Source organism: Haematobia irritans, chromosome 2 (assembly GCF_050003625.1).
Source record: "Haematobia irritans isolate KBUSLIRL chromosome 2, ASM5000362v1, whole genome shotgun sequence".
In the NCBI taxonomy this organism is placed as follows: Eukaryota; Metazoa; Arthropoda; class Insecta; order Diptera; family Muscidae; genus Haematobia; species Haematobia irritans.
The window spans coordinates 207,593,237-207,620,991 of record NC_134398.1 but is presented as its reverse complement, the minus strand read 5'-3'; the positions used below and the strand labels follow the sequence as shown (position 1 = coordinate 207,620,991).

General features: G+C 31.2%; 1 protein-coding gene and 1 long non-coding RNA gene across 3 annotated transcripts in view; both read right to left on the bottom strand.

The window, feature by feature from the left end:
- The window catches only part of LOC142227026 (UPF0047 protein YjbQ), a 57,245-nt gene extending 35,022 nt beyond the window's left edge, over window positions 1–22,223 (bottom strand). The window contains exon 1 of the mRNA XM_075297339.1: window positions 21,266–22,223. Coding sequence (XP_075153454.1) covers window positions 21,266–21,491 — 226 coding nt within the window. The 5' untranslated portion in view covers window positions 21,492–22,223. The remainder of the gene's footprint in view (window positions 1–21,265) is intronic.
- Window positions 22,224–22,236: 13 nt separating this feature from the next.
- LOC142227027 (uncharacterized) overlaps window positions 22,237–27,755 on the bottom strand; it is a 51,355-nt gene continuing 45,836 nt past the window's right edge. For both annotated transcript variants that reach the window (XR_012719783.1, XR_012719784.1), the window contains exon 2: window positions 22,237–22,810. This is a non-coding gene — a long non-coding RNA (uncharacterized LOC142227027). The remainder of the gene's footprint in view (window positions 22,811–27,755) is intronic.

The window sequence follows — 27,755 nt, the reverse complement described above, 5'->3', positions numbered from 1 at the left end:
CCTATATAAATGATATTTTGACAAAATTTCCTAAAATTTCTTATAGAAATGAAATTTTGACAAAATTTCCTATAGAAATTAAATTTTGATGAAATTTCATATAGCAATGAAAAATTTCCTTTAGAACGGAAATTTTGACAAAATGTCCTATAGAAATGAAATTTTGACAAAATTTCCTATAGAAATGATATTTTGACAAAATGTCCTAAAATTTCTTATAGAAATGAAATTTTGAAAAAATTTCCTATAGAAATTAAATTTTGATGAAATTTCATATAGCAATGAAAGTTTGACAAAAATTGCTATAGAAATGAAAGTTTGAAAACATTTTCTATAGAAATAAAAATTTGACAAAATTTACGATAGAAATGAAATTTTGACAAAATTTCCTATAGAAATAAAATTTTGTCAAAACTTCCTATTGAAATAAAATTTTGTCCAAATTTTCTATAGAAATAAAATTTTGCCAGAATTTTTTATAGAAATAAAATTATGTCAAAATTGTCTATACAAATAAAATTTTGTCAAAATTTTCTATAAAATAAAATACAAATTTCCTATAGAAATAAAATTTTGACAAAATTGTCTATAGAAATAAAATTTTTTCAAAATTTTCTATAGAAATAAAACTTTGTTAAAATTTTCTATAGAAATGAATTTTTGACAAAATTTCCTAAAAAATTTAAATTATTACAAAATTTTCTATAAAAATTAAATTTTGACAAAATTTCCTATAAAATTGAAATTTTGACTAAATTTCCTATAAAATTGAAATTTTGACATAATTTCCTATAAAAGTGAAATTTAGATACAATTTCTTACAAAATGGAATGCAACTTTTAGAATATATCCTAAAAAAATTCAGAAAATTTCCTATAGCATTTACATTTTGTTTTGTTTTCTATAGAAAAGAAATTTTCCCAAAATTTCCTATGGCAAAAAAATCCGTAAATTCCTATCGGAAAGAAAATTTCCGAAAATTCCTACAGCAAATAAATTTGTTCCTATAGAAATGACATTTTCCGAATATTTGCAATAGCAAAGAAATTTTCGGAAAATTTGCTATAGCAAAGAAATTTTCGGAAAATTTGCTATAGCAAAAAAATTGTCCAAAATTTTCTTAAAGAAATTTTCCAAAGAAATGAAACATTCCGAAAATTCCTATAACATAAAATGAAATTGTTTGAAAATGTGCTATAAAAATGTCATTATTCGAAAATTTTCAATAGAAATGAAATTTTTACAAAATCCTTCTAAACTGACCGTTGTATATTCTTAAGCCACAATTTTCTCATAAACGCTATCAAGTATCACAGAAATGTCGTATGAAGTTCTTTTACATCATATATCACATATATTTATATATGAAAATGTTTATGAAATTCCAAAGCAACTAATTAAATCTTAAGTACATTTACTTTCTGTAAAGAATGTAACTGCATAAATATTTCCAAATTTATGTGTTTGAACTTGTGGTGATTCATATGAAATGCCATGATGATACATCCCACATACCATCACATAAATTATTTTCAAAATATCTACTCTATATAAATAATGACCATAAGGTTAACGCAGAAAGGGTACGGGGGGAGCAGCACAGGAAACCAGTAAAATCAATAAATGTGTCTCGACCTCAATAGATTAAATTTGCTGTGGCTGCATTATTAACTGCACCCCTTTATATGCATGCATACTCTTAAAGAGAAAGACACATACACATCTACAGAGTCATAATGAGACATAGAGACAGCACTATAGCATTCAACTACAATACAAATAGCTAATGTGCGCTCTGCTACTACTCAATGCATGCGAAGCTATAACCCATGATGATAATTAAAATTAATTGTTGTTGCGATCGATTGAAGTATTAGCAATATGTTGCTCTCATACGTGTGCAGTTATTATTGAGACAATAGCAAAATGTATGTAGATGTACATGAAGTAAATTAAAAAAATATTTTTAGATTTCAATGGAAAAATAAAATAAAAGTTCTTATATTTAAGAATGGTAAAAAAAAATGTCAAATTGTACAAAAATATTAGCTGCATTGGTGGACATTAAATATTTAGAATTAAATTAAGTTGATTTTTCAAATATCCTTATAAAACTAAATGTATATAAGTATACATTTTGAATTGATTTCTGTTATTACATTTTAAACTTAATTTATTGAAACGATGTAAAAAAACTACCGTCCTTTTTTCTGTGCACTGAACTAAATGCTAAGTTCGTGCATGATAAGAAAACTTACGAGTTGGCCCCTCACATTTGGACAATTAACCTATTTCTAAAACTCATAACCATCGCCCCTTCATTTTCAATATCATTCTAGAATACAGGTAAGTCAATTACACCCTTGAACAGCAATTAACAAACTTACCAAATCAACTTAAAATTGAAATGATACATTCATTAATACAAATTCGAAAAAATATAAAGAAATGAAATTTTGAAACATAATTCTGGTCTATATAAAATTCCCAATAAAACAAAATTAAATTTGAAAATTTACCATAAAATTATGCGTTAGAATTTAGCTCTTTTTCATTTGTTCTATCTATAGCTTTTCCAACCTCAAAAAAAATCATAAGGGCTGAAAAATGTTCTGCAAACTATTATGTTGCATACTCATTAAACATACGAACTCATAATGATGTGTGCTGTATCTCTATTGGTTTTTGTGGTGTTCCCCTCCACACTGTTCCACATGTGGTTGGTGGAAATGACAATTGTCTTGCCTAACCGTAGGACCCTGCGTACACGAACAGGACCTAGATCATGATAATAATGTTACTCACACGTTTAGTATCCACTCAATTGTCATAAACAAACATCATAAAAGGTTGTATGCAAAGAACTTTGTAAGCGCATATGCAAACCTCACATATGGGAAGACGAACTGTAAGTTTAGCTTTTCCACATATTGTCGTTGTCGACTTCACTGTCATATAAAAATTCTAAAAAAAAAACTTTATCGCCCTATACACATTCATGCATTCATGCAAATATCTTTCATTTCATAGTAATCTCTATGTTAATATATTTAAAATGTCTAATAGAAGTTCAAATAGGAGAGGAAATTAATGTTGTGAACTAATACTTTTAAAATTACTAAGAAAACGCGAATCCACTTAAGTGCATTCCAAACAAATATTTTATTTCTATAAGAAATTTTCTAAAAATCGTATTTTTATAGGAAATTATTTGAAAATTTTATTTTTATAGGAAATTTTCTGGAAAATTTCGAAAAAATTTCATATCTATAGGAACTTTTTGGAAAATTTCATTTGTATTTTCCAAAAAATTCTTTTTTTATAGGAAATTTTTGGAAAATTTAATTTCAGGAAATTCGCTAAAAATTTTAATTTCTACAGGAAATTCGCTAAAAATTGAATTTCTATAGGAAATTTTCTAAAAATTTCATTTTTATAGGAAATTTTCTAAAAATTAAATTTCTATAGGAAATTTTCTAAAAATTTCATTTCTATAGGAAATTTTTTAAAAATTTCATTTCTATAGAAAATTTTTTGAAAATTTAATTTCTATATGAAAATTTTTGAAAATTTCATTTCTATAGGAAATTTTCTAAAAATTTCATTTCTATAGCAAATTTTCTAAAAATTTCATTTCTATAGGAAATTTTCTAAAAATTTTATTTCTATAGGAAATTTTTTGAAAAATTCATTTCTAAAGAAATTTTCTAAAAATTTAATTTCTATAGGAAATTTTTTGAAAAATTAATTTCTATAGAAAATTTTTCATTAGAAATGGAAATTTCATTTCTATAGAAAATTTTTGGAAAATTTCACTTCTATAGAAAATTTTTGGAAAATTTCATTTCAATAGGAAATTTCCAGAAAGATTCATTTCTATAGGAAATTTGCTAAAAAATTCATTTATATAAGATATTCTTTGAAAATTTCATTTCTAAGGAAATTTTCTGAAAATTTCATTTTTATAGGATATTTTCTGAAAATTTCATTTCTATAGAAAATTTTCAAAAAATTTCTTTTTTATAGGAAATTTTCAAAAAATTTCTTTTCTATAGGAAATTTTCAAAAAATTTAATTTCTATAAAAAATTATATCCAAATTTGATTTCTGTAGGAACAATTTAACTTTTATAAGAACTTTTATAAAATTTTCATATCTATAGGAAAATTCCTGAAAGTTTCATTTCTATAGAAATTTCCTGAACAATTCATTTCTATAGGAAATTATATCAAAATTTCATTTCTATAAATAAATCTATAGGAAATTTTCGAAAAATTTCATTTCTAAGGAAATTTTCTAAAAATTTAATTTCTATGGGAAATTTTCGAAAAATTTCATTTCTATAGGAAATTTCCTGAAATTGTCATTTCTATAGAAATTTCCTGAAAATTTCATATCTATAGGAAATTTTTGGAAAATTTAATTTCTATAGGAAATTTCCTAAAAGTTTCATTTTTGAAAATTTAATTTCTAAGGAAATTTTCTGAGATTTCATTTCTATAGGAAATTTTCTGAAAATTTCATTTCTATAGGAAATTTTCTGAAAATTTCATTTCTATAGGAAATTTTCTGAAAATTTAATTTCTATAGGAAATTTCCTGAAAATTTCATTTCTATAGGAAATTTCCTGAAAATTTCATTTCTATAGGAAATTCTCAAAAATTTTCATTTCTATAAGAATTTTTCTGAACATTTCATTTCTATAGGAAATTTTCGAAAAATTTCATTTCTAAGGAAATTTTCGAAAAATTTCATTTCTATAGGAAATTTTCTGAAAATTTCATTTCTATAGGAAATTTCCTGAAAATGTCATTTCTATAGAAATTTCCTGAAAATTTAATTTCTAAAAAATTCTAAAAATTTTATTTCTATAAGAAATTTTCTAAATTTTTTTTTCTAATTTTTATAGATCTACATTTTCGATATTAAATCATTCAAATTTTTTGAGGGCTATAAATAAATGGTTATGTTCGCATATACTCGTACTTATATTTAAATCTGATCCGATCTGATCTGATTAAAAAGGTTTTTTGTTTTAATGTTACTTCTATAAAAAAAACTGAATTTGAAATGTATGGCTGTGCATGTTAATTTAATGAATACTTTTGTTTTATTTTTAACTAAATAAAAATATTATTATTTATTTATTAATAGATTTATTTAATTCACATTTACAATATTACTTATGACTCTTATTTTTAATCTGTATATGGCACGGCTGATTCGCTGTTGCCAGTGGTAGTGTATAAATATAAATTAAATTATTAAATTATTCGTACATACTTCGCATTTGTATAGTGGTTGAAATAAATTCATTCTGTATAAGGTTCCTATATTTAATACTAGACTCTAAATATTTGTGCCGTTTAGTATATCTATGACTTTTGGATGGTATCGTTTTACCAAAATGTTTCAGTCTATAGTCATTATATACACCAAAAAATTAAAAGTTTTTTCTGGTTCATCTACGTTGCAGATTGAACATATTCCATCCGTGGTTTTCTTAAAACATTTCGAGTTAATGTCTAGTAACCCGCCACGGGCTCTTACTATCAAGCTTGTAGCGCGACTGGATAATTTTTCCGTTTTTAAGAATATTCCATCGTGTTCCAATTGGTAGTACATATCATGAAATTGAGAAAGCGATGCGTTTTCCATGAATTTAAGTTTCTTTCTTTGTTTAAGTCGCTCAATTATCTCCTTATTTTAATATTAAAGGGTGATTCTTTTGAGGTTAGGATTTTCATGCATTAGTATTTGACAGATCACGTGGGATTTCAGACATGGTGTCAAAGAGAAAGATGCTCAGTATGCTTTGACATTTCATCATGAATAGACTTACTAACGAGCCACAACGTCGAATTTTCATTGAATGGGCCCTAGAAAAGTTGGCAGAAAATCCGCTTTTTTATCGACAAATTTTGTTCAGCGATGAGGCTCATTTCTGGTTGAATGGCTACGTAAATAAGCAAAATTGCCGCATTTGGAGTGAAGAGCAACCAGAAGCCGTTCAAGAACTGCCCATGCATCCCGAAAAATGCACTGTTTGGTGTGGTTTGTACGCTGGTGGAATCATTGGACCGTATTTTTTCAAAGATGCTGTTGGACGCAACGTTACGGTGAATGGCGATCGCTATCGTTCGATGCTAACAAACTTTTTTTGCCAAAAATGGAAGAACTGAACTTGGTTGACATGTGGTTTCAGAAGATGGCGCTACATGCCACACAGCTCGCGATTCTATGGCCATTTTAAGGGAAAACTTCGGAGAACAATTCATCTCAAGAAATGGACCGGTAAGTTGGCCACCAAGATCATGCGATTTGACGCCTTTAGACTATTTTTTGTGGGGCTACGTTAAGTCTAAGGTCTACAGAAATAAGCCAGCAACTATTCCAGCTTTGGAAGACAACATTTCCGAAGAAATTCGGGCTATTCCGGCCGAAATGCTCGAAAAAGTTGCCCAAAATTGGACTTTCCGAATGGACCACCTAAGACGCAGCCGCGGTCAACATTTAAATGAAATTATCTTCAAAAAGTAAATGTCATGGACCAATCTAACGATTCAAATAAAGAACCGATGAGATTTTGCAAATTTTATGCGTTTTTTTTTTTAAAAAAGTTATCAAGCTCTTAACAAATCACCCTTTATAAGAAATTTTCTAAAAATTTCATTTCTATAGGAAATTTTGCTGAAAATTTAACTTTTGTAAGAATCAATTTCATTTCTACAGAAATTTCCTGAAAATTTCATTTCTATAGGAAATTTCCTGAAAATTTCATTTCTATAGAAATTTCCTGAAAATTTCATTTCTATAGGAAATTTTCGAAAAAAATCCATTTCTAAAAGAAATTTTCGAAAATTTTCATTTCTATAAGAAATTTTCTGAAAATTTCATTTCTATTTTCTAAAAATTGTATTTCTATAAGAGATTTTTCATTTCCAAAAATTTTATATATATATTCATATTCAAAAAAAATTCATTTATATACCAAATTTTCGGAAAATTTCATTTCAATATGGAAATTTTCGAAAAATTTCATTTCTATACAAAATTTTCGGAAAATTTCATTTCTATATGGAATTTTTCGAATAACTTCATTTCTATAGAAAATTTTCTGAAAAATTTCATTTCTATAGGAAATTTTTGGAAAATTTCATTTCAATAGGAAATTTTCTCAAAAAATTGCCTTTGCGTATTTTCATTCACCTATACATGAAGATTATCATTTCACAACTACTTCATTTATGCGTGCCTCATTTATGTGCACAGAGAGTCCAATGTAAAGAGAACCAACATATAAATGAGAGCAAGATGTATATTTCCTGTGCGTGTAAAATGTTATTTGCATTTCCGTTATATGCTTCTCTGTTGTCGTTTCGTTAAATACTAACATAAATACGTCCTATTTATTATTCTCAGGTGAATGCGAAAGGTTCGTCGGTGGGGGGGGGGAGGGGATGTATGCATGAAAAGTGCGTGCCATTGTTAATGTGGTAGACATTCCATAGAATTGTAGATGACGGCATATACTATATACGAGAATGTGTGTGTCTGTGTGTGTAATGTAAAATGTTTACTGACATGTGTAAGAATGATATTTGTTTTCAAACCAAATGTATTTAATTGTTAGCCTATATTTCTGCTTGCTTTCACACTAAAGAAGAAGAACATAGACATTAGAATTTAAAACCAACACCTTGGCGATATACAATGAGAAAAATAGTGTCATGAGTACATTTTAAAAAATTGATTTATTGTCTTTTGAATAATTGATGCAATTACTTTCTTAACATAAACGATATATTTGCCTTTATAATCGGGCGTATGAACTGTTGTAGGATGACTGATTGATTGGACTTTGATATTATTTATATTGTCGTCCGAAAATTTTGTGTTATGTTAATTCAATAAGGCAATTCTCTTTCCAAATCTTACTCAAACTAACTTTTTTGAATCTGGAAAAATTCAAAGAGCTTTGTCTTCATTTTAATAATAATAATAATAATTTTAAGTTACTACACAGAAAAAATTTTCACGAAAAATTTTCCAATTAAAGTCTTAATTGAGTTTTATAAAATATTCAATTAATAATTTAATTGATTCAACAAGTGAAACAAAAATCAATCACAAAACAGTATCAATTAAGTTTTTAATTGGATCAATTAATTTTTAAATTAAATCAATTAATTTTTTAATTGATACTATCATTTTTGTGATTGAAGACATTTCAATTAAAAAATAATTGGATCTACTAATTTCGTGACTGAATCAGAAAAAATTTTTGTGTTATTACGTTCCATTCCAATTAAGGTAGAAGTAGAAATACCCGAAAAATTATAATGTTCTAATTTACACATTTAAGTCTGAAGGATAAATTGCTGCAAATGATTACTTGCGGAATATGCAAACATAGAACATCCACATTAACATAGAGCTACAACAAAATTAATAGAAAAGCATTTTGTACAAAACATGACTTTTTGGGATAGAAATAGGAAAAGTAATTTGAACACTGCCTGCAACACATATACTCATATTTAACGTTAACATTTGTTGCATTGGGAAAAAAAAGAAATTTATAACCAACATAAACAGCCATACACATAAACAGAAATGTGTATTTCTAGAATATGTAGCATATTTCTGTGAAATATGCAATCTAATATTGCAAGAGAAAACAGTTACAGATTATTTAAAAAAAAATCTATTCCTTGTGGACTTGAACTACTGGTACAATTTTCAATAATGTTTTTATTTTTTCTTTTTTATTATTTACAAAAAAAAAACTCTAAAGATCCACAAATGAAAAATTGAAACGATGATGGACATAAAATATATAAAGCAAAAAAAAAATCATATGATGTAAGAATACTTTCTTGATCAAAAGGGGGATAGAAGCCAGGAAGGATATACATATAAAGGAAACGGATGTTCGACATGTTGGAAATTGAGTTGCATTTGCAGAAAACAACTACAGTTGAACACAAGCACACACACACACTTACATACACACAAACATTCACCTAAGTAATACAATCTTCCTACAAAAAGCAATGATATATCTACAGTTCGAAGATCATTATTTTGGGTGAAGAATAAAAAAAAATGAAAACTTCCATTGTTACCACCTTAAATTTGATGTTGATAGTTTTTCCTATGACTTTGCTGCCAACTTGGCATATGGCTGTACATAGAAATCTGTTACTTCTGTTACAAATGTATCCCAAGTAAAAACAAGTTTTAAAGCTATCATTGAAATTTTAGAAAAGTTTATACCCAACGTAGGAAATTTCTAAAAGATCTTTGTCTAATGTTTATGTTCAAGATTTTATAAAGGGTGATTTGTTAAGAGCTTGATAACTTTTTTAAAAAAAAACGCATAAAATTTGCAAAATCTCATCGGTTCTTTATTTGAAACGTTAGATTGGTCCATGACATTTACTTTTTGAAGATAATTTCATTTAAATGTTGACCGCGGCTGCGTCTTAGGTGGTCCATTCGGAAAGTCCAATTTTGGGCAACTTTTTCGAGCATTTCGGCCGGAATAGCCCGAATTTCTTCGGAAATGTTGTCTTCCAAAGCTGGAATAGTTGCTGGCTTATTTCTGTAGACTTTAGACTTGACGTAGCCCCACAAAAAATAGTCTAAAGGCGTCAAATCGCATGATCTTGGTGGCCAACTTACCGGTCCATTTCTTGAGATGAATTGTTCTCCGAAGTTTTCCCTCAAAATGGCCATAGAATCGCGAGCTGTGTGGCATGTAGCGCCATCTTGTTGAAACCACATGTCAACCAAGTTCAGTTCTTCCATTTTTGGCAACAAAAAGTTTGTTAGCATCGAACGATAGCGATCGCCATTCACCGTAACGTTGCGTCCAACAGCATCTTTGAAAAAATACGGTCCAATGATTCCACCAGCGTACAAACCACACCAAACAGTGCATTTTTCGGGATGCATGGACAGTTCTTGAACGGCTTCTGGTTGCTCTTCACTCCAAATGCGGCAATTTTGCTTATTTACGTAGCCATTCAACCAGAAATGAGCCTCATCGCTGAACAAAATTTGTCGATAAAAAAAGCGGATTTTCTGCCAACTTTTCTAGGGCCCATTCACTGAAAATTCGACGTTGTGGCAGATCGTTCGTCTACTCATGATGAAATGTCAAAGCATACTGAGCATCTTTCTCTTTGACACCATGTCTGAAATCCCACGTGATCTGTCAAATACTAATGCATGAAAATCCTAACCTCAAAAGAATCACCCTTTAGAATAGAAAAACAAAACTTGTCGTTACATAGACAAAGTTCTTCAATGTGAATTTGTCAGCCTTAAAAAAAAAACACAACTTTTGCAAAAGTATTCTAAAACTAGAGTGAAAATCGAAAATTACAACTGACTCTATTTAGTTGTCTTCTTCGTAAACTGAGTTATTTACGAGCCTAAAGACTTTAGGGATATTTCTTAGGTATGTCCAAAGATTATTGATACAATTTTAAAATATCACGATTTTAAAAATTCCCTTTCACTGATATAGCAAATCATTTTTTAAGCAGTTTAATTTAATAAAATATATAAAATTTTAATTTAGTAAAAACAAGTATATACAGCACTAAGTTCGGCCGGGCCGAATCTTAAATACCCACCACCATGAACCAAATATTAGGGTTTCCTTTGAAATTTCAGGAGGGCTTGAGGACTTGAGGACACTTCCCGAAGATAAATTTAAAGATTTCACCTATGAGGACTATATCAGATTCTGGATTTATAAGAACCATTTTTGTTTGAGTTTTAGAGGAATCATTAACATCTCTTGGAAATGTGCAAGAAAATTATAAAATAACGTCTTGATTTGAAATCTTAAATCTGTAGAAGTAAAATCTGGAAATTTTACATTGAGTTTCAAGCAATTTTCATGATCAGTGCGCCTTCTACACCCTCAAGAAGTGAAGTCGGTCTATATGGAGGCATTACCAAATGGACCGATAAAAACTTAATCCGATACACGTTTTTGTGAGCCCTAAAATACCAGAATATTTACAATTTCAGGCAAATCAGATAAAAACTACGGTTTCTAGAAACCCAAGGAGTTAAATCGGGAGATCGTTATTATGGGGACTATACTAAAATATGGAAATATGGATAGTCACCGTTTTCGGCACACCTCTTTATGACCCGAAAATACCTCTAGATTTCCAATTTCAGGCAAATAGGATAAAAACTTCGGATTCTAGAAGCCCAAGAAGTAAAATCGGGAAATCGGTCTATATGGGGGCTATACCAAAATATGGACCGATACTCACCATTTCCGGCACACCTCTTTATGGTCCTAAAATACCTCTAGATTTCCAGTTTCAGACAAATTGGATAAAAACTACGGTTTCTATAAGCCTAAGACCCCAAATAGGGAGGTGGTTTCATATGGGGACCATACCAAAACATGGACCGATACCCACAATTTTTGGCACACGTATTTATGGTCCTACAATACCTCTAGATTTCCAATTTCAGGTAAGTTGAATAAAAACTGCGGTTTCTAGAAGCCCAAGAAGTAAAATCGGGAGATCGGTCTATATGGAGGGCTATACCAAAATATGGACCGATACTCACAATTTTTGGCACACGTATTTGTGGTCCTACAATACCTCTAGATTTCCAATTTCAGGTAAATTGAATAAAAACTGCGGTTTCTATAAGCCCAAGAAGCAAAATCGGGAGATCGGTCTATATGGGGGCTATACCAAAATATGGACCGATACTCACCATTTTCGGCACACCTCTTTATGGTCCTAAAATACCTCTAGATTTCCAGTTTCAGACAAATTGGATAAAAACTACGGTTTCTATAAGCACAAGACCCCAAATAGGGAGGTGGTTTTATATGGGGACCATACCAAAACATGGACCGATATGGGTATTTTTGGCACACGTATTTATGGTCCTACAATACCTCTAGATTTCCAGTTTCAGACAAATTGGATAAAAACTACGGTTTCTATAAGCCCAAGACCCCAAATAGGGAGGTGGTTTTATATGGGGACCATACCAAAACATGGACCGATACCCACAATTTTTGGCACACCTCTTTATGGTCCTACAATACCTCTAGATTTCCAATTTCAGGTAAATTGAATAAAAACTGCGGTTTCTATAAGCCCAAGAAGCAAAATCGGGATATCGGTCTATATGGGGGCTATACCAAACCATGGACCGATACTCACCATTTTTGGCACACCTCTTTATGGTCATAAAACACCTCTAGATTTCAAATTTCAGGCAAATTGGAAAAAAACTACGATTTCTACAAGCCCAAGACCCCAAATCGGGAGGTCGGTTTATATGGGGACTATACCAAAACTTGGACCGATATAGCCCATCTTCGAACTTGACCTGCCTGCAGACAAAAGACAAGTTTGTGCAAAATTTCAGCACGATTGCTTCATTATTGAAGACTGTAGCGTGATTACAACAGACTGACAGACGGACATCATTATATCGTCTTAGAATTTCTCCCTGATCAAGAATATATATCCTTTTATAGTCGGAAATCGATATTTCGATGTGTTACAAACGTAATGACAAACTTATTATACCCCCGTCACCATTTTATGGTGGTGGGTATAAAAAGTATATATCTCGTGAAAGCAGGGAAGTACATAATTGAGATTCCACACAGAAAAAAATTGTTTTTGTTTAATTTTTAATTGAAATGTCTTCATCCACACACACAATTCAATTAAAATTTAAATTGAATCAATTAAAAAAATTAACTGAAATTTTCAAATCACATCAATTAATTTTATAATCAAATATTTTTATGCCCAATTAAAAATGTGATTGATACTAACATTTTCGTGATTGTAGACATTTCAATTGAAAAATTAATAATTTCGTGATTGAATAAGAAAAAATCATCAATCATCCAATCTCAATTAAAAAATTAATTGATCCAATTAAAAATTTTATTGATACTATTATCTTCTACACAGAAACAATTTTCACCAAAAAATGTCCAATTAAAATTTTAATTGAATTTCCAAAAATATTCAATTAAAACTATTAATGAAAAAATTAATAGTATTAATTAATTTTTTAATTGATTGATTGATACTATCAATGAAAAAATTAATATTATTAATTAATTTTTTAATTGATTGATTGATACTATAGTTTCTGTGATCCAAAAAAATTTTTTTTTGTGTATGATTGATTTTTGTTTCAAATAAAAAAATTGTTGAACCAATTAAATTTTTAATTGAAAAGTTTTTAGAATTCAATAACAAATGTTAATTGGAAAAAATTTTGGTGATATTGTTTTGTGTGCATGCATGTTGTGGAAATAGCTCAATCAGAGTGGGAAGAGTGCTTCGGCTATTTATTGAAACGCATGCAAAAGTGTATAGGCCTTAGTGGCGAATATTTAAGAAAAAAAAAAACAATAAAGCTATATTCGATTTTTAATATTTGGTTTTGTTTTCTAATCGCGAAATATAAAATGCAACCTTCGTATGTCATGAATATATATAAGCTAACAATATAGTTGATTTAATCTACTACTTCTTATTGTAAAAGTTCTGCAGTGCGTATGATCATTTTTATTTCAACATTATTAATGCGCAATGGGATACCCTATAATATTATCACTCATACGCAAGGTGGTATTTGTCCAATATTTTCCATTGCAATAGCACATTTAAATTGCATTTCTATACGGTAAACTATTGCGGTTTCATAAATGAATTATACATTAGCCTTTTAATTATCAATGCAAATTGGTTCGTGTAAAGTGAATATTTTGAAATGTCAAGAAAGAAATGAATCTATGATATTTATATGATAGGTTAGGTTAGGTTAGGTTAGTAGGCAGCCCGATGTATCAGGCTCACTTAGACTATTCAGTCCATTGTGATACCACATTGGTGAACTTCTCTCTTATCACTGAGCGCTGCCCGATTCCATGTTGCGCTCAATGACAAAGGAACCTCCTTTTTATAGCCGAGTCCGAACGGCGTTCCACATTACAGTGAAACCTCTTAGAGAAGCTTTGAAACCCTCAGAAATGTCACCAGCATATTTAATATTTATATAATACATAAATTGAATTGGTCATAATCTGATCACTTTTATCCTAGTATCCAGGTTATAAAACAGTTGAGTATTTAATGGACCACATTGTTCTAGAGCTACAAGAAGTCAAAACGATATCGATTGTTGAATCTTGTAAATGAAAATAAATAATAAGATATATCAAAGGGTTCTGCTGTAGAAAATCAGTAATAATTTAAAAATTAAAATTTTGTCAAATCCAGCAAGCTGCAATAAGATCAAGATTTCGAACCACAACATCAAGAAAGTGGTGGATGTATGAAAATGGCTACGTTGTATTTAAGAACGAAAATTTACTACTAAATATTCAAGTAGTAAAATTAGGTGGTAGACACGTTGCCAAAATTGGTAGAATTTTACCAGAAAAAAAAAAAAATTTTGAGAAAATTTTCTGTATAGAAATAAAATTTTCTATTAACAAAAAATAAAATTTTGACAAAATATTCTATGGAAATAAAATTTTCACATAATTTTCTATGGAAATAACATTCTCGAAATAATCCCCATAGAAACCCCAAATTTATGGAAATTCCCCACCAAATCCCCAAGTTCCTAACTCAGAAATTTCGTCACCATTCAAGAAAAAATATCCCCAATTTGGGGAAAATCTCCAATACTGGCAACACTGTCAGTAACCATCAATTAATCCAAACATTCGTATTACTACCCACTTTATAGTTGAAATGAAATGATTCATGACTTGTTTGCTGTCAGGTAATGTGATTTGTTAGTATTTTAGCAATATGATGACGACAAGAAAAGAAAAACAACATTGGCGACGGAAAAAAGTCAAGACATTCTTGTTATGGTATTGGTAAATGATAATATCTCTATTTTGGAATAATGTTAACCTAATTTAAGTGAAACTATTTTTGATGTTGTTTGTATGGGTGTATAGTTTGCCAGGTAATACAACTAAGATATCAAAGGCCTTTAAAGAAGGCCTTTATTCTATAGGCCTATCAAAGTTGGATTTTCCTCCACAAAATGTTCCCACAAATATTCCATATTTAATTTTGCTTGGAAACCCCCATTCGAAATCTCGTATATAATTGATATGCAAATGTACTAGGAAATATTTATACCAACTTGCGTATAAGTAATAATAATATGGGGTATTACGTTCATACGTAATGCCTGACTTTTAAAATACTCTTGTCTTTTCATGTATTTTACGAGTTAATAGACGCAGAAGAGGTGCAAATTACAATTCATTTTATTCGTATTAATTTACATTGGCAATTAAGAGGTTAATGGATAATTCCAATTCATTTATGTAACCGCAATAGTTTACCATATAGAATGGAAATTTAAATGTAATATTGAACTGGGAAATATTGGGCTAATATACCACAATGCGTATGAGTAATAATAATATAGAGTACCCTATTGCGTATTAATTATTTGAATATAAAAAAAAACAATCATACGTACTGCAGAACTTTTAAACTATATACAGTAGTAGAGGCTTAAAAATATACAAATAAATGAATTCAACTAAATTGTTAGTATATTTTATATTCATGACATATTGCATATTCGAAACTAACTATGTTAATACTGGGAGGGAGAACTATAATTGAAATCCCTTCTAATCTTGTTTTTTTTTTTCTTATCCAAGATAGCAATCAGCCTTTTTGGTTTTCATCTTAAACTTTGCAATAAAACAAACTTAGTTTTATTTGTTGCCAACAGCCATCAAATACTTACCGTGGTGGCAGTCTTCACTTGAATCTACAATTCTATTAAATTGCTCTAAGGCATTCTCATTTCTTGTTCACATTTGTGATTGCTTTGCATTTTTCCTCTTATGTATGTTCTTTTTCACCTCAATCAACAACATCATGTAATGTTGTGTGATTTATTGAACATGAAATGCATTTTTTTTAAATGTAAATTTTTCCTATTCTATTGCTGTTGTAAAGTATACTATAACTGAGGCTCAGATAATAGACCTTTTATATAGCAATAGAAAATGAAATACAAAAATTTATCATATTCCCCAAGACTGATGAAATTTCTGATCGATTTAAATAAGTTAAAGGAATTGGGAATTATATTTATGTCAATCATAAGGGATCTTATTCTTATATTCAAGTGCGATAAACATACCAGCCAATGTTATAGAGTTACTTATAGAGAAGAAAATTAGCTTGTAATTTATAATAATTTATGAGAATTCATTTTGTTATTGTTGGTTGTGTTCTTTAATCATTGTTGTTGTTTTTGATTTCATCTTAAAACCATGCATTGACTAAACTACAAGTGTAGCTTAACCAACAGACGAAAAAAATGTTTGTCAAATTTATTTGGGCAAAATCCTCTAGACTGCAAGATGGTTGGGTGGACGCACGTTTTGGAATTACCACATTCCTCATCAGCATCCTCTATTTGCAGCAAAACTATCAACCAAATATCAGAATAAATTCAGGCAGTTCATTAAACCCAACAATGAACCACATTTGAATCTTCCGAAAAAAGGTTTTACATGATAGCCGGCTTATGTCGAAATAAATTCGTATAAACATATCTCTTTTCCTTTGCCACCGTCAAATTATCGAGAATTTGGGAAAATTCAGAGAATCTATAAAACTTGTAAAATAATTTGGAGTTTTTATGGAATTTCTTTATGAAATTTCTCCGAATACATATAATAATTTATGAAAATTCATAGAATATATGATGAAATATGAATATATGAAATTTGTAAAATATTTTGGTATTTATACAGATTGTTAGAATTTTCTAAAAATTTCATTAGCATACTTTTAGGCGCGCACATGTAATTTTTCTGAATCGCAATTTTACTACAGTATACCGTTATCATGCGAGTAATACGAGATTTGCCGTTTATTTAGCGGGATTGGAAAACCCTTGTCTTGCAATCTATCAATGGGCAGCTCTATCGTTTTTGAGCAACAACTTAAAATAATCATCTCGCCTAAAAAAAATGAATTAAATCGTGAACATTTTCGTAAGATTAACTTTTTCCAACTTTCGAGGTGGATTTACTCAACGCCAATGCATTGATGAACTTAATTCAATTTGTTGGTGATGAAACTCCGCAAGGACAAGTGTTTATCGATGGTATGGTGAATTCAACCAAGGTCAAGGTCGAGCACTCAAAACACCGATTTGATGGTTCATCGGCCGTATAGTCCTGACTTGACGTAGAATAACTTCTGCTTATTCCCGCACGTAATAAATAAAAGCGGTTAATTCGTTCAGAATGCATTTTTTGAGATACCTCAATCAGATTGGCAAAAGTGATTCGATAATTGCTTCAAACGCATGCAAAAGTGTATAGATTTTATAGATTTCATGGTTGATTTTGATTTACGTCGACAGCCATCAGTGTAGAGACCAACATACAACCACAGTATTTGCGTGTTCCGCTAACAATAAGGGAAGCCTTCTTTTTCCGGAAATTGACTTTAAGAACTGATACGAGAATTGTACCAAAATTTAGTGAGCAAGTGCATGTCTTTGTAGGCTTGGCTTTAACTAGACTCGTCTATAAAGACTCTTTTTTGACTCAAGACTCGTTCGAGATGTCTAAAGAATCCCATCAGTCGTCTATGAATACTCGTCACAGTCATCTCTAAAAATTTTTATTGGAGAGTCTACAAAGACTCTTTTTAAAGAGTCTACAAAGATTCTTTTTAGAGAGTCTAGAAGGACTCTTATTGGAGAGTATCTAAAGACTCGTTATTAGCGAGCCTCTCTAATAAGAGTATTCGAGAGTCTACAAAGACTCTTTTTAAAGAGTCTACGAAGACTCTATTTAGAGAGTCTACAAAGACTCTTATTGGAGATTCTCTAAAGACTCTTTTTAAAGAGTGTACAAGGATTATTTTGAGGGAGTCTACAAAGACTTTTTAGAGAGTCTACAAAGACTCTTATTAAAGTGTCTACAAAGACTCTTATTAGAGAGACTACAAAAACTCGTATTGGATCTTTGCAAGTCGCGTTGTAAACGAGTCTACAAAGAATCTTATTAGAGAGTCTGCAAAGACTTATTAGAGAGTCTACCAAGACTCTTATTAGAAAGTCAATAAAGACTCGTTATTAGCGAGTCTACAACGACTCTTATAGGGCGAGTACACAAGACTTAGTAGCCCATAACGAGACTTGCGTAAGACAAGAATGTGAAAACTCTCCAATAAAGAATTTTTTCAGACGGCTTTAAAATGTCTTTGTAGCCGTCTTTAAAGACTCGTTATTGGAGAGTCTACAAAGTTATGTGCCTTGCAGACTCGCCAATAGGAGCCTTTATAGACGGTCTACAAAGACTCTCTAAGTCTTGTAGACTCGCTAATAACGAGTCTGTTTGGATCTTCGAAAGTCGCGTTATAGACAAGTCTACAAAGACTCTTATTAGAGAGTCCACAAATAATCTTATTAGGGAGTCTGCAAAGACTCTTATTAGACAGTCTATAAAGAATCTTATTGGCGAGTCTGCAAACACTCTTATTAGAGAGTCTACAAAGACTCTTATTAGAGTGTCTACAAATACTCTACAGACTACAAATACTCGTTTCTTGCAAGCCTACAACGACTCTTATTGGATCTTCGAAAGTTGCGTTATAGACGAGTCTACAAAGAATCTTATTGTAGAGTCTACAACGACTCTTATTAGAGAGTCTATGAAGACTCTTATTAGAGAGTCTTTAAAGACTCGTTATTGGCGAGTCTACAACGACACATATTGGAAGGTCTATAAAGACTCGTTATTAGCGAGTCTACAACGACTCTTAATGGCGAGTACACAAGACTTAGTAGACTGGCCCATAACGAGACTTCAAAGTTAAGGACCTTGCAGACTCGCCAATAGGAGCATTTATGGATTTTCGAAGTCGTGTTATAGACGAGTCTACAAGGCTCTATAAGTCTTGTAGACTCGCTAATAACTAGTCTTTTTGGATCTTCGCGTTATAGACAAGTCTAAAAAGACTCTTATTAGATAGTCCACAAAGAATCTTATCAGGGAGTCTACAAAGACTCTTATCAGAGAGTCTACAAAGACTTTTGAGAGTCTACAAAGACTCTTATTGGAGAGTCTCTAAAGACTCGTCATTAGCTAGCCTTCAAGGACTCTTATTGGATCTTCGAAAGACGCGTTATAGACAAGTCCACAAAGAATCTTGTTAGGGAGTCTCTAAAGACTCTTATTGGCGAATCTAAAAACACTCTTATTGGAGAGCCTACAAAGACTCTTATTGGATCTTCGAAAGTCGCGTTATAGACGAGTCTACAAAGAATCTTATTAGAGAGTCTATAAAGACTCTTATTAGAGAGTCAATAAAGACTTGTTATTGGCGAGTCTACAAGGACTCTTAGTGGCAAGTACACAAGACTTATAAGACTGGTCCATAACGAGACCTGTGTAAGGCTTGTGTAAGACAAGAATTCGAAAACTCTTCAATAAAGAATCTTTTCGGACGGCTTTAAAATATCTTTGTAGTCTTTACAATTGGCTACTATGAGTCTACAAAGGCTCTTTCAAGCCGTCTTTAAAGACTCTTTATTGGAGAGTCTACGAAGTTAAGGGACTTGCCAATAGGAGCCTTTATGGATTTTCGAAGTCGTGTTATAGACGAGTCTACAAAGACTCTATAAGTCTTGTAGACTCGCTAATAACGAGTCTTTGTAAACACGCCAACGACTGGTCTTTGTAGGCTCGCCAATAACGATTCTTCTAACTCCACAAAGACACTTATTGACGAGTCTACAGCGAGTATTTTTAGCTCACAAATAGTGTGTTTTTGTAGAACCGTAAATAACGAAGATTCGCCAATGAAGATTTTTTTATGACTCGACAAGAATAGTATTGGGAGACTCGAGCCTTTATAAAGACTCCTTAGTAACGAGACTTTGGAGACGTTATTGGCAAGTCAACATGACTTATAGAATCGTTATAGTTAAGTTAGACAATGGCATCGAATTTAAGGACAATTTCAAAAATATATAAGATTTATTTCCAATTTTTAAGGATAAATTGCCCTCAGTTCTGTAGAATTTTCTTTTATGTAAAGATACCCATTTGTAAGTCGAATCGAAAGACCAAATGTCTTCATTGAAAAGTTTGTCGTTGTTTGATCGTCAAGGAGTAAAACTTTATATAAAAGAAATGCATTTTCTATGCCAAGCACAACTCGCATTCGTATTTTAAGAGCCCTAAACATTTGTACTTAAGACAATATCTTTTTTTTAGAACACAAATTATTTTGGCCTTGTGGATTATTTTGATTACAATTTCCGTCCGATTTAAAGATTTGTTCTAAATAATGGACAATGTATCATTCGTAAATTCGATATTCATATATAAAATATTCATATATAAAATGTATTATTCATATATAAAATATATAAATCATTATATAACCCATAGTGCGTATGAATAATACAATTTTCAATTTATATTACTTATACGATCTATAGACAAATTACTACAGAGCGTATGAGTTATATTAATTAATATTAAAATATAGAATCTAAGCCGATAGCCTAAGTTGCTAGTTGCTTTTTGTTATACATTTATTATAATTTGTAATTATAATAAAGATTTTAATAAATAAATAAAATAAAAATTTTGACTTAAATCTTTAACATAGTTCCCACAGATAATTTTCTAAATATACTCAATTCTACTACAAGAACATTTTGTTCCTAATCACCCAAAGAAGGATAAATATTTTTTATGATTATATAAATAAATAAAAAAAGACTGAGACTGAAAAAGGAAAATGAAAATGAAAAGCCTTAATATAAAGAAACTATTGTCTAGCGAAAAAGTCTTCCCACATTCGTTGTTTTTTTATTATTCTAACCAAAGCTTTTAAGGCACACAATTATTATCAACAAAGACAAATAATGGGAATGATGTGCACTTCATATTTTTGCCTTCCTAAACAAATAGATTTCTGATATTTTTCCTTGAGAAAAATATTAAAAACGAAAGAGGAGATGATTGTCAAAGAAAACAGATTAACAATACAAGAAATATACCAATCCTTCAACTAATGCAAGGATATATCCTTATGGAGATGTGGAAAAAATATGGAATTCCATTTTTTGCTTTTAGCTAAATTATACACTTTCACATATTTGTCTTCAATTTTATAGAAACCAAAAAAAACGTAAAGAATTCTGTACTCACTTTGCACATGACATAATCCCACAGAAAATTGTGATAGTTCAGGCATTTGTCGAAGGATTTCCTCCGTTACTAAATGAACACCTCGATGTTGTGGTCGTAAATTGATTTTGCGTTGAAACCATGCTGAGCCGATTTGTAGACCGGAACCGGCATGGCCATGACCGCCGCCACCTCCTGTGCCGCCCCCACCGCCACCGCCCCCGCCACGATGATTGGACGAGGCCATTGTGCTGTTGGACGATGAACTGCGTATATTGCTGTTGCGACTAGCGCTCTGTTTAATGTTGGTGGCAGTGCCCGAATGGCCTGCCGCTGCAGATGAACCGCTTTTTCCGTGTGGATTCGTGGTGATGCTGGTACTGATACTGCGTCGTTTATGGCGGCTGCGTGAGCTTGTTGTTGGCGCGTTACTGGCTTGTTCGATTGTAACCGCTGTAGCTTTAGCTAATGACTCTGAAGCTTGTGCTGATGCTGATGCAAGAAGTGGTAGTTGTAGTTGTAGTGGTGGTGCTGCTGCGGCTGCTGCTGTCGTTGTTGCTTTTAAGCTGGTGGCGGTGGTGGAAGTGGTTGGGGTTGGGGCTGTGGCTGTAGCTGCTGCTGCCGTTGCTGCCGCTGTTGGTGATGGATTGCTGTTATAGTTGCTGTTGTATGTGTTTGTTATTGTTGCAGTTGTTGTTGCTGTCAAAAGCTGTGGATAAGTGTGGGCAGCAGTTAATATTTTACCAGTCGTCGTCGTTGTCGATGTTTCTGTCTGTATTGTTTCTTGCGATACTGGTGGTTGTATGGATGATGTGGTTATGATGATGGCTTTGGTGCTAGTGCTATTGATTGTTGTTGTATTGGTAATGTTGTTGTAGTTGTTGGTCGATAATCCACTAACAGCGGCAGCAACAGTAGCGTTATGCACGGATTTAGTTGTCGACGTTGTCCCCTCGTCTTCGCCTTTTCTTTGCTTCGTTGCTCAAGAAAACTCAAGGCCTTACGTTCGACTGCAATATCGACTCAAATACCGCCCGCCTACTCCCCGGAATTCAAGACTTTAGAAAAGCCAGCCACTGGAAAGGATTCACTTTCGGGTTTTTATGGTGTTTAACCAGCAATTAACTTCACTTCCGTAATTCTTTTGGCCTACTCTATAATTTTTTCTTTTTTTTTTGTTCAATTACAAATGCTTGCTCGAGCCAATGCAATTCTCTCGAGCAATTCGAGGATGGACTAAAGAGGCGGGGAGTTATTTTAGAATTTCTGGCAATATTTTTTTTTCTTTTGTCTTCACCTTGTCCCCTGGCCAATGCACCAACTCGTTTTGTATAATATTTCGTTTTTGCTCTGCTCCACGTTCGTGTTTGATTATCCTTACTTTGCTCGAGCCCAGTTTTTGTAGTTTCTTAAAATCATTGCTTTTCCATATAGATTCCACTCCACGTTTTCTGGGTTAATGCTGTTTTATCTTCCTTACTCCTTTTTTGTTTTATACTTCCTTCTTTAAAATTCTATCAAGGGGGGTAAATTTTCCATTGGCTTCACCGGAAACGAAACGAACACCTGCAATATGGAAATAGAAGAAAAAAAAAACACCATATCAAAAAAAGAGGTTAATGTTATTACATCTGAGTCAGGAATGCTTCCGCGTAATGAAGAGGGTGAAATGTGAAAAGAAAGTTATCGGTGATAAATTTTATATCGAATTTCCTTTTATTTAAACATTTTGAGGAAATTATACTTTTTTTAAAGATACTATATTAGAGTTATGGGTTATCTTTATGACACATATAAACTTCAAGAAAAGTAGCACTTATTAAAAAAAAAGATAAGGGTTTTTAATCAATATAATGTATACGCCCAGTGGGTTCACCTATTTAAATAACTCATACGCCTAGTGGGTTCACCTATTTAAATTATTCACACGCCACCATGATTTGTTTTTGAGGGTAGTAACTAGAGGTGTGCGCGTGAGTGAAATTTCACTCACACTCACGCACATTCACGAAGTCAAATATTTATTCACACACGCTCACGCACGATAAGTATCGTAGCCACTCACGCACGCTCACGCACGAACTACTTTTACAGACTCACGCTCACGCACGATTCACGACAATTCACGTGACTCACGACAAATTCACGCAACTCACGACATTTTCCAACCGGGAATGAGCAAAGGTAACAACACTTATAAATAAAATATAGTTCGAAAGCTAAATCAATTTCATTTAACATAAGTAAGAATTAAATCTTGATTTTTAAGAATTAAATCTTGATTTTTATCGTGAGCGTGATTTTGCAGAAATTGTATTCACACACATTCACCAGCCACCTTGTCCACCTTCTTCACCGCAGAAAGCCAGTTTGCCTTGAACTGCTGCTCGTCCTTAGCAGTTTTTTGGTCTTCTTTAGGTTCCGCTTGACAATAGCCCAGTATTTCTCAATTGGGCGGAGCTCCGGCGTGTTGGGAGGGTTCTTGTCCTTGGGAACCACCTGCACTTTGTTGGCGGCGTACCACTCCATGGCCTTTTTACCGTAATGGCAAGATGCCAAATCCGGCCAAAACAGTACGGAACAACCGATTTTATTACTCACGCACGACATATTTATTTTAGTCCCATTCACGCACATTCGCGAGAGTTGCTTCTGATTTTATTCACGACTCATGTGATTAACGCGTGTCACGACAATTTCGTGTCACGCGCACACCTCTAGTAGTAACCCAAAAATGGTAGATTTTTTACTGTTTGGTAGATTGGTAGCATTCTTGATGTTTTGGTAGATTTTGCAATATATTTTTCTCCAAATATTTTCTATAGAAATAACATTTTAACAAAATTTCCTAAAGCAAAAAAAAAATGTCACAAAATTTTCTACAGACATGAAATTTTGACAAAATTTTCTATAGACATAAAATTTTGACAAAATTTTCTATAAAAATAAAATTTTTACAAAATTTTCTATAGAGATAAAATTTTTACAAAATTTTCTATAGAGATAAAATTTTTACAAAATTTTCTATAGAGATAAAATTTCAACAAAATTTTATAGAAATTAAATTTTTACAAAATTTTCTATAGAAATAAAATTTTGTCTAAATTTTCTATTGAAATAAAATTTTGACAAAATTTTCTATAGAAATAAAATTTTGACAAAATTTTCTATAGAAATAAAATTTTGACAAAATTTTCTATAGAAATAAAATCTTGACAAAATTTTCTATAGAAATAAAATTTTGACAAAATTTTCTATAGAAATAAAATTTTGTCAAAAATTTCTATAGAAATAAAATTTTGACAAAATTTGTTATAGAAATAAAATTTTGACAAAATTTGTTATAGAAATAAAATTTTTACAAAATTTTCTATAGAAATAAAATGTTGACAAAATTTTCTATAGAAATAAAGTTTCAACAAAACTTTCTATAGAAATAAAATTTTGACAAAATTTTCTATAGAAATAAAATTTTAAACAAAATTTTCTATAGAAATAAAAATTTAACAAAATTTTCTATAGAAATAAAATGTTGACAAAATTTTCCATAGAAATAAAATGTTGAGAAAATTTTCTATAGAAATAAAATGTTGACAAAATTTTCTATAGAAATAAAATATTGACAACTTTTTTATAGAAATAAAATATTTACAACATTTTTTATAGAAATAAAATTTTGACAAAATTTTCTATGGAAATAAAATTTTGACAAAATCTTCTATGGAAATAAAATTTTGACAAAATTTTATATAGAAATAAAATTTTGTCAAAATTTTCTATAGAAATAAAATTTTGACAAAATTTTCTATAGACATAAAATTTTGACAAAATATTCTACAGACATAAAATTTTGAAAAAAAATTCTATGGAAATAAAATTTTGACAAAATTTTCTGTAGAAATAAAATTTTGACAAATTTTCTATAGAAATAAAATTTTTACAAAATTTTCTATAGAAATAAAATTATTTTTGGCTCGAATGGTAACCATGATTGGGACTTATATTCCATCCCAGCAAAATAATTTGGAAGTTCTTCCAAAGGCACAACTTTAAAAGCACTTCCAAAACTATCCTCCCAATGATGTTCTTTATTTTAACAGGAAGTTTCTTGGAACCAATTTTTTTTATAACTCGCTTTTTTCATATTTTTACTGGAAAATTAATTTTTTTTTTTGTTTCTAATAGGTTAAAAGCAAATTAGGAATTAATAAAATGGTACAAATTATTTCTAGAAATTATTTCTAGAAAAATTGCGAATTTTTGAAAACACTGAATTCGCGTTACACCTTAGGGAGCCACCGTGGTGCAATGGTTAGCATGCCCGCCTTGCATACATAAGGTCGTGGGTTCGATTCCTGCTACGACCGAACACCAAAAAGTTTTTCAGCGGTGGATTATCCCACGTCAGTAATGCTGGTGACATTTCTGAGGGTTTCAAAGCTTCTCTAAGTGGTTTCACTGCAATGTGGAATGCCGTTCGGACTCGGCTATAAAAAGGAGGTCCCTTGTCATTGAGCTTAACATGGAATCGGGCAGCACTCAGTGATAAGATAGAAGTTCACCACTGTGGTATCACAATGGACTGAATAGTCTAAGTGAGCCTGATACATCGGGCTGTCACATAACCTAACCTAACCTAACCTAACCTACACCTTAAGAAATGATGCAAATTCAGTGCAACGGCCGTTGAAATGGTGGACATATGTTCTATGACAAGCCCATGTTAAATTCATCGCTTCTGGGCCAATTTGGTACTACTTCCGGATCCAAAAGGAACATTTTCACTACTTTTTTGGCGACGCTTATTTTGCTGGGATATGAAGTAGAGGTCTGCACAATTCTATTTGTAAATGAAGAGTACACGTGTACTTGCTACATGAGCACATCTATTTGAGAGAGTCGCAAAACAATTGGTACACATTTTGATGAACACCAAACGCCACGAGTAACTTCTTGTTGCTACTCTGATGTCTTCACTACCAACAAACACATATTCCTCTTTCTTATTGAAGTGTACTCAGAGTGATCACGTCGAGTATGTTGTTTGTTCGGATAAGTACTTGTTGGTATTTGACAAGCAAGTGTTCTCTTCACTTCACTACTTGCGCTCTGAGAGAAAGACAGTGTATGTACTATATTCGACAGCGAATTGCATACATGTAGTGAAAAGTTATTCGATGCAGACCTCTAATATGAAGCATCACCCCATACTTGTGACCCTGTTTCATTTGGAGTTTAGCACTCATTTTTTTAGGCCCATTTTCATATCATCTCAAAATTGGAATATAGGTCCCATATATGCTAATCTAAGATTTTTTTATTGTTCTTGATCTGGAAGAAAAAATAGTTTTTAGATGCTTTGGAATCATTATCAGTATTATAATAAGTTAGGATTAACTCTCTCATACCATCTTTTAAATTAAAACTGAAAATTAATTTATTTTTAAGTTTTTGAGGTCGATTTTTATGCTTCAGATACATTGTATTGGGGCTCATATTTATTATGAAGCATCGCCCCCATTTGTGGCCCTGTTTTCTTTGGAATTCGGGACTCATTTTTCTGGGGCCCAAACCGCCTTAAAAATGGCATATAGGCCCCATATAAACTGATCTATCGATTTTTAATTTTTGATTATCTAAACGCAAAAAAAATAATTCTTTCCTCCCAAACGAAATTTTAGACAAACAAAGTTCGTTTCTCATTTGCTTTTCGCTGTAAGGAAGTGTATTTGGAAGAAAAGTATATACTTTTTGTGATAAACGTTTATTCTTTTCCAGGATGTAAAAACAATATTATAAAGACAAACTAAAAAAAAAAACATTGTTTTCTTGCTAATTGCATTTTCCCTCACATCTTTCTCACATCCACGAGATTTTTAGTTATTAACACCTTTCCCTGTAATACCAACAATGTAGAAGAAATTATACGATTTTAAAAATTTTTAAAATTTTTTTTACCTTTCGCTTGGACCGGGAATCGAACAGCGGACCATGCACTTTGTAAGCCAACACACTAACCACTGAGCTATGTACCTGTTATGGTCATCAATAGATAAATATCCAAATAAGTTATATTTATATAGCATAGCTTGCGGCGCCCACAAACCGAATAAACAAAATTTATTTAACAGAAACAAAAATTTTGTTTGGCACCGTGGAGCAGTGGTTGCTACGTCCGACTTGCATGCCAAGGGTCGTGGGTTCGATCCCTGCTTCGGCCAAAGTTTTTTTGTTTTTCTTTTTTAAATATATTCCAGATATGTTCGAAAGATTCCGAAAAAATGTTCAACATTACATTGTATTATAATAATTTTGAACTGTCAAATGTGTCTTATTAAAGACCTAAAGTCAGAAAAGAACAATGTTTGATATAAACGAAATGCACTGTGTTGTTGTTTCAAAAATAACTTTTTTTATTGAAAAAATAAAAATTTTGTAACAAATGAATTTTTTTGGTGATAAAAGTTTAAAATTTTCGAAGCAATTCAAAAAACTCTAACAAAAGAAAAAC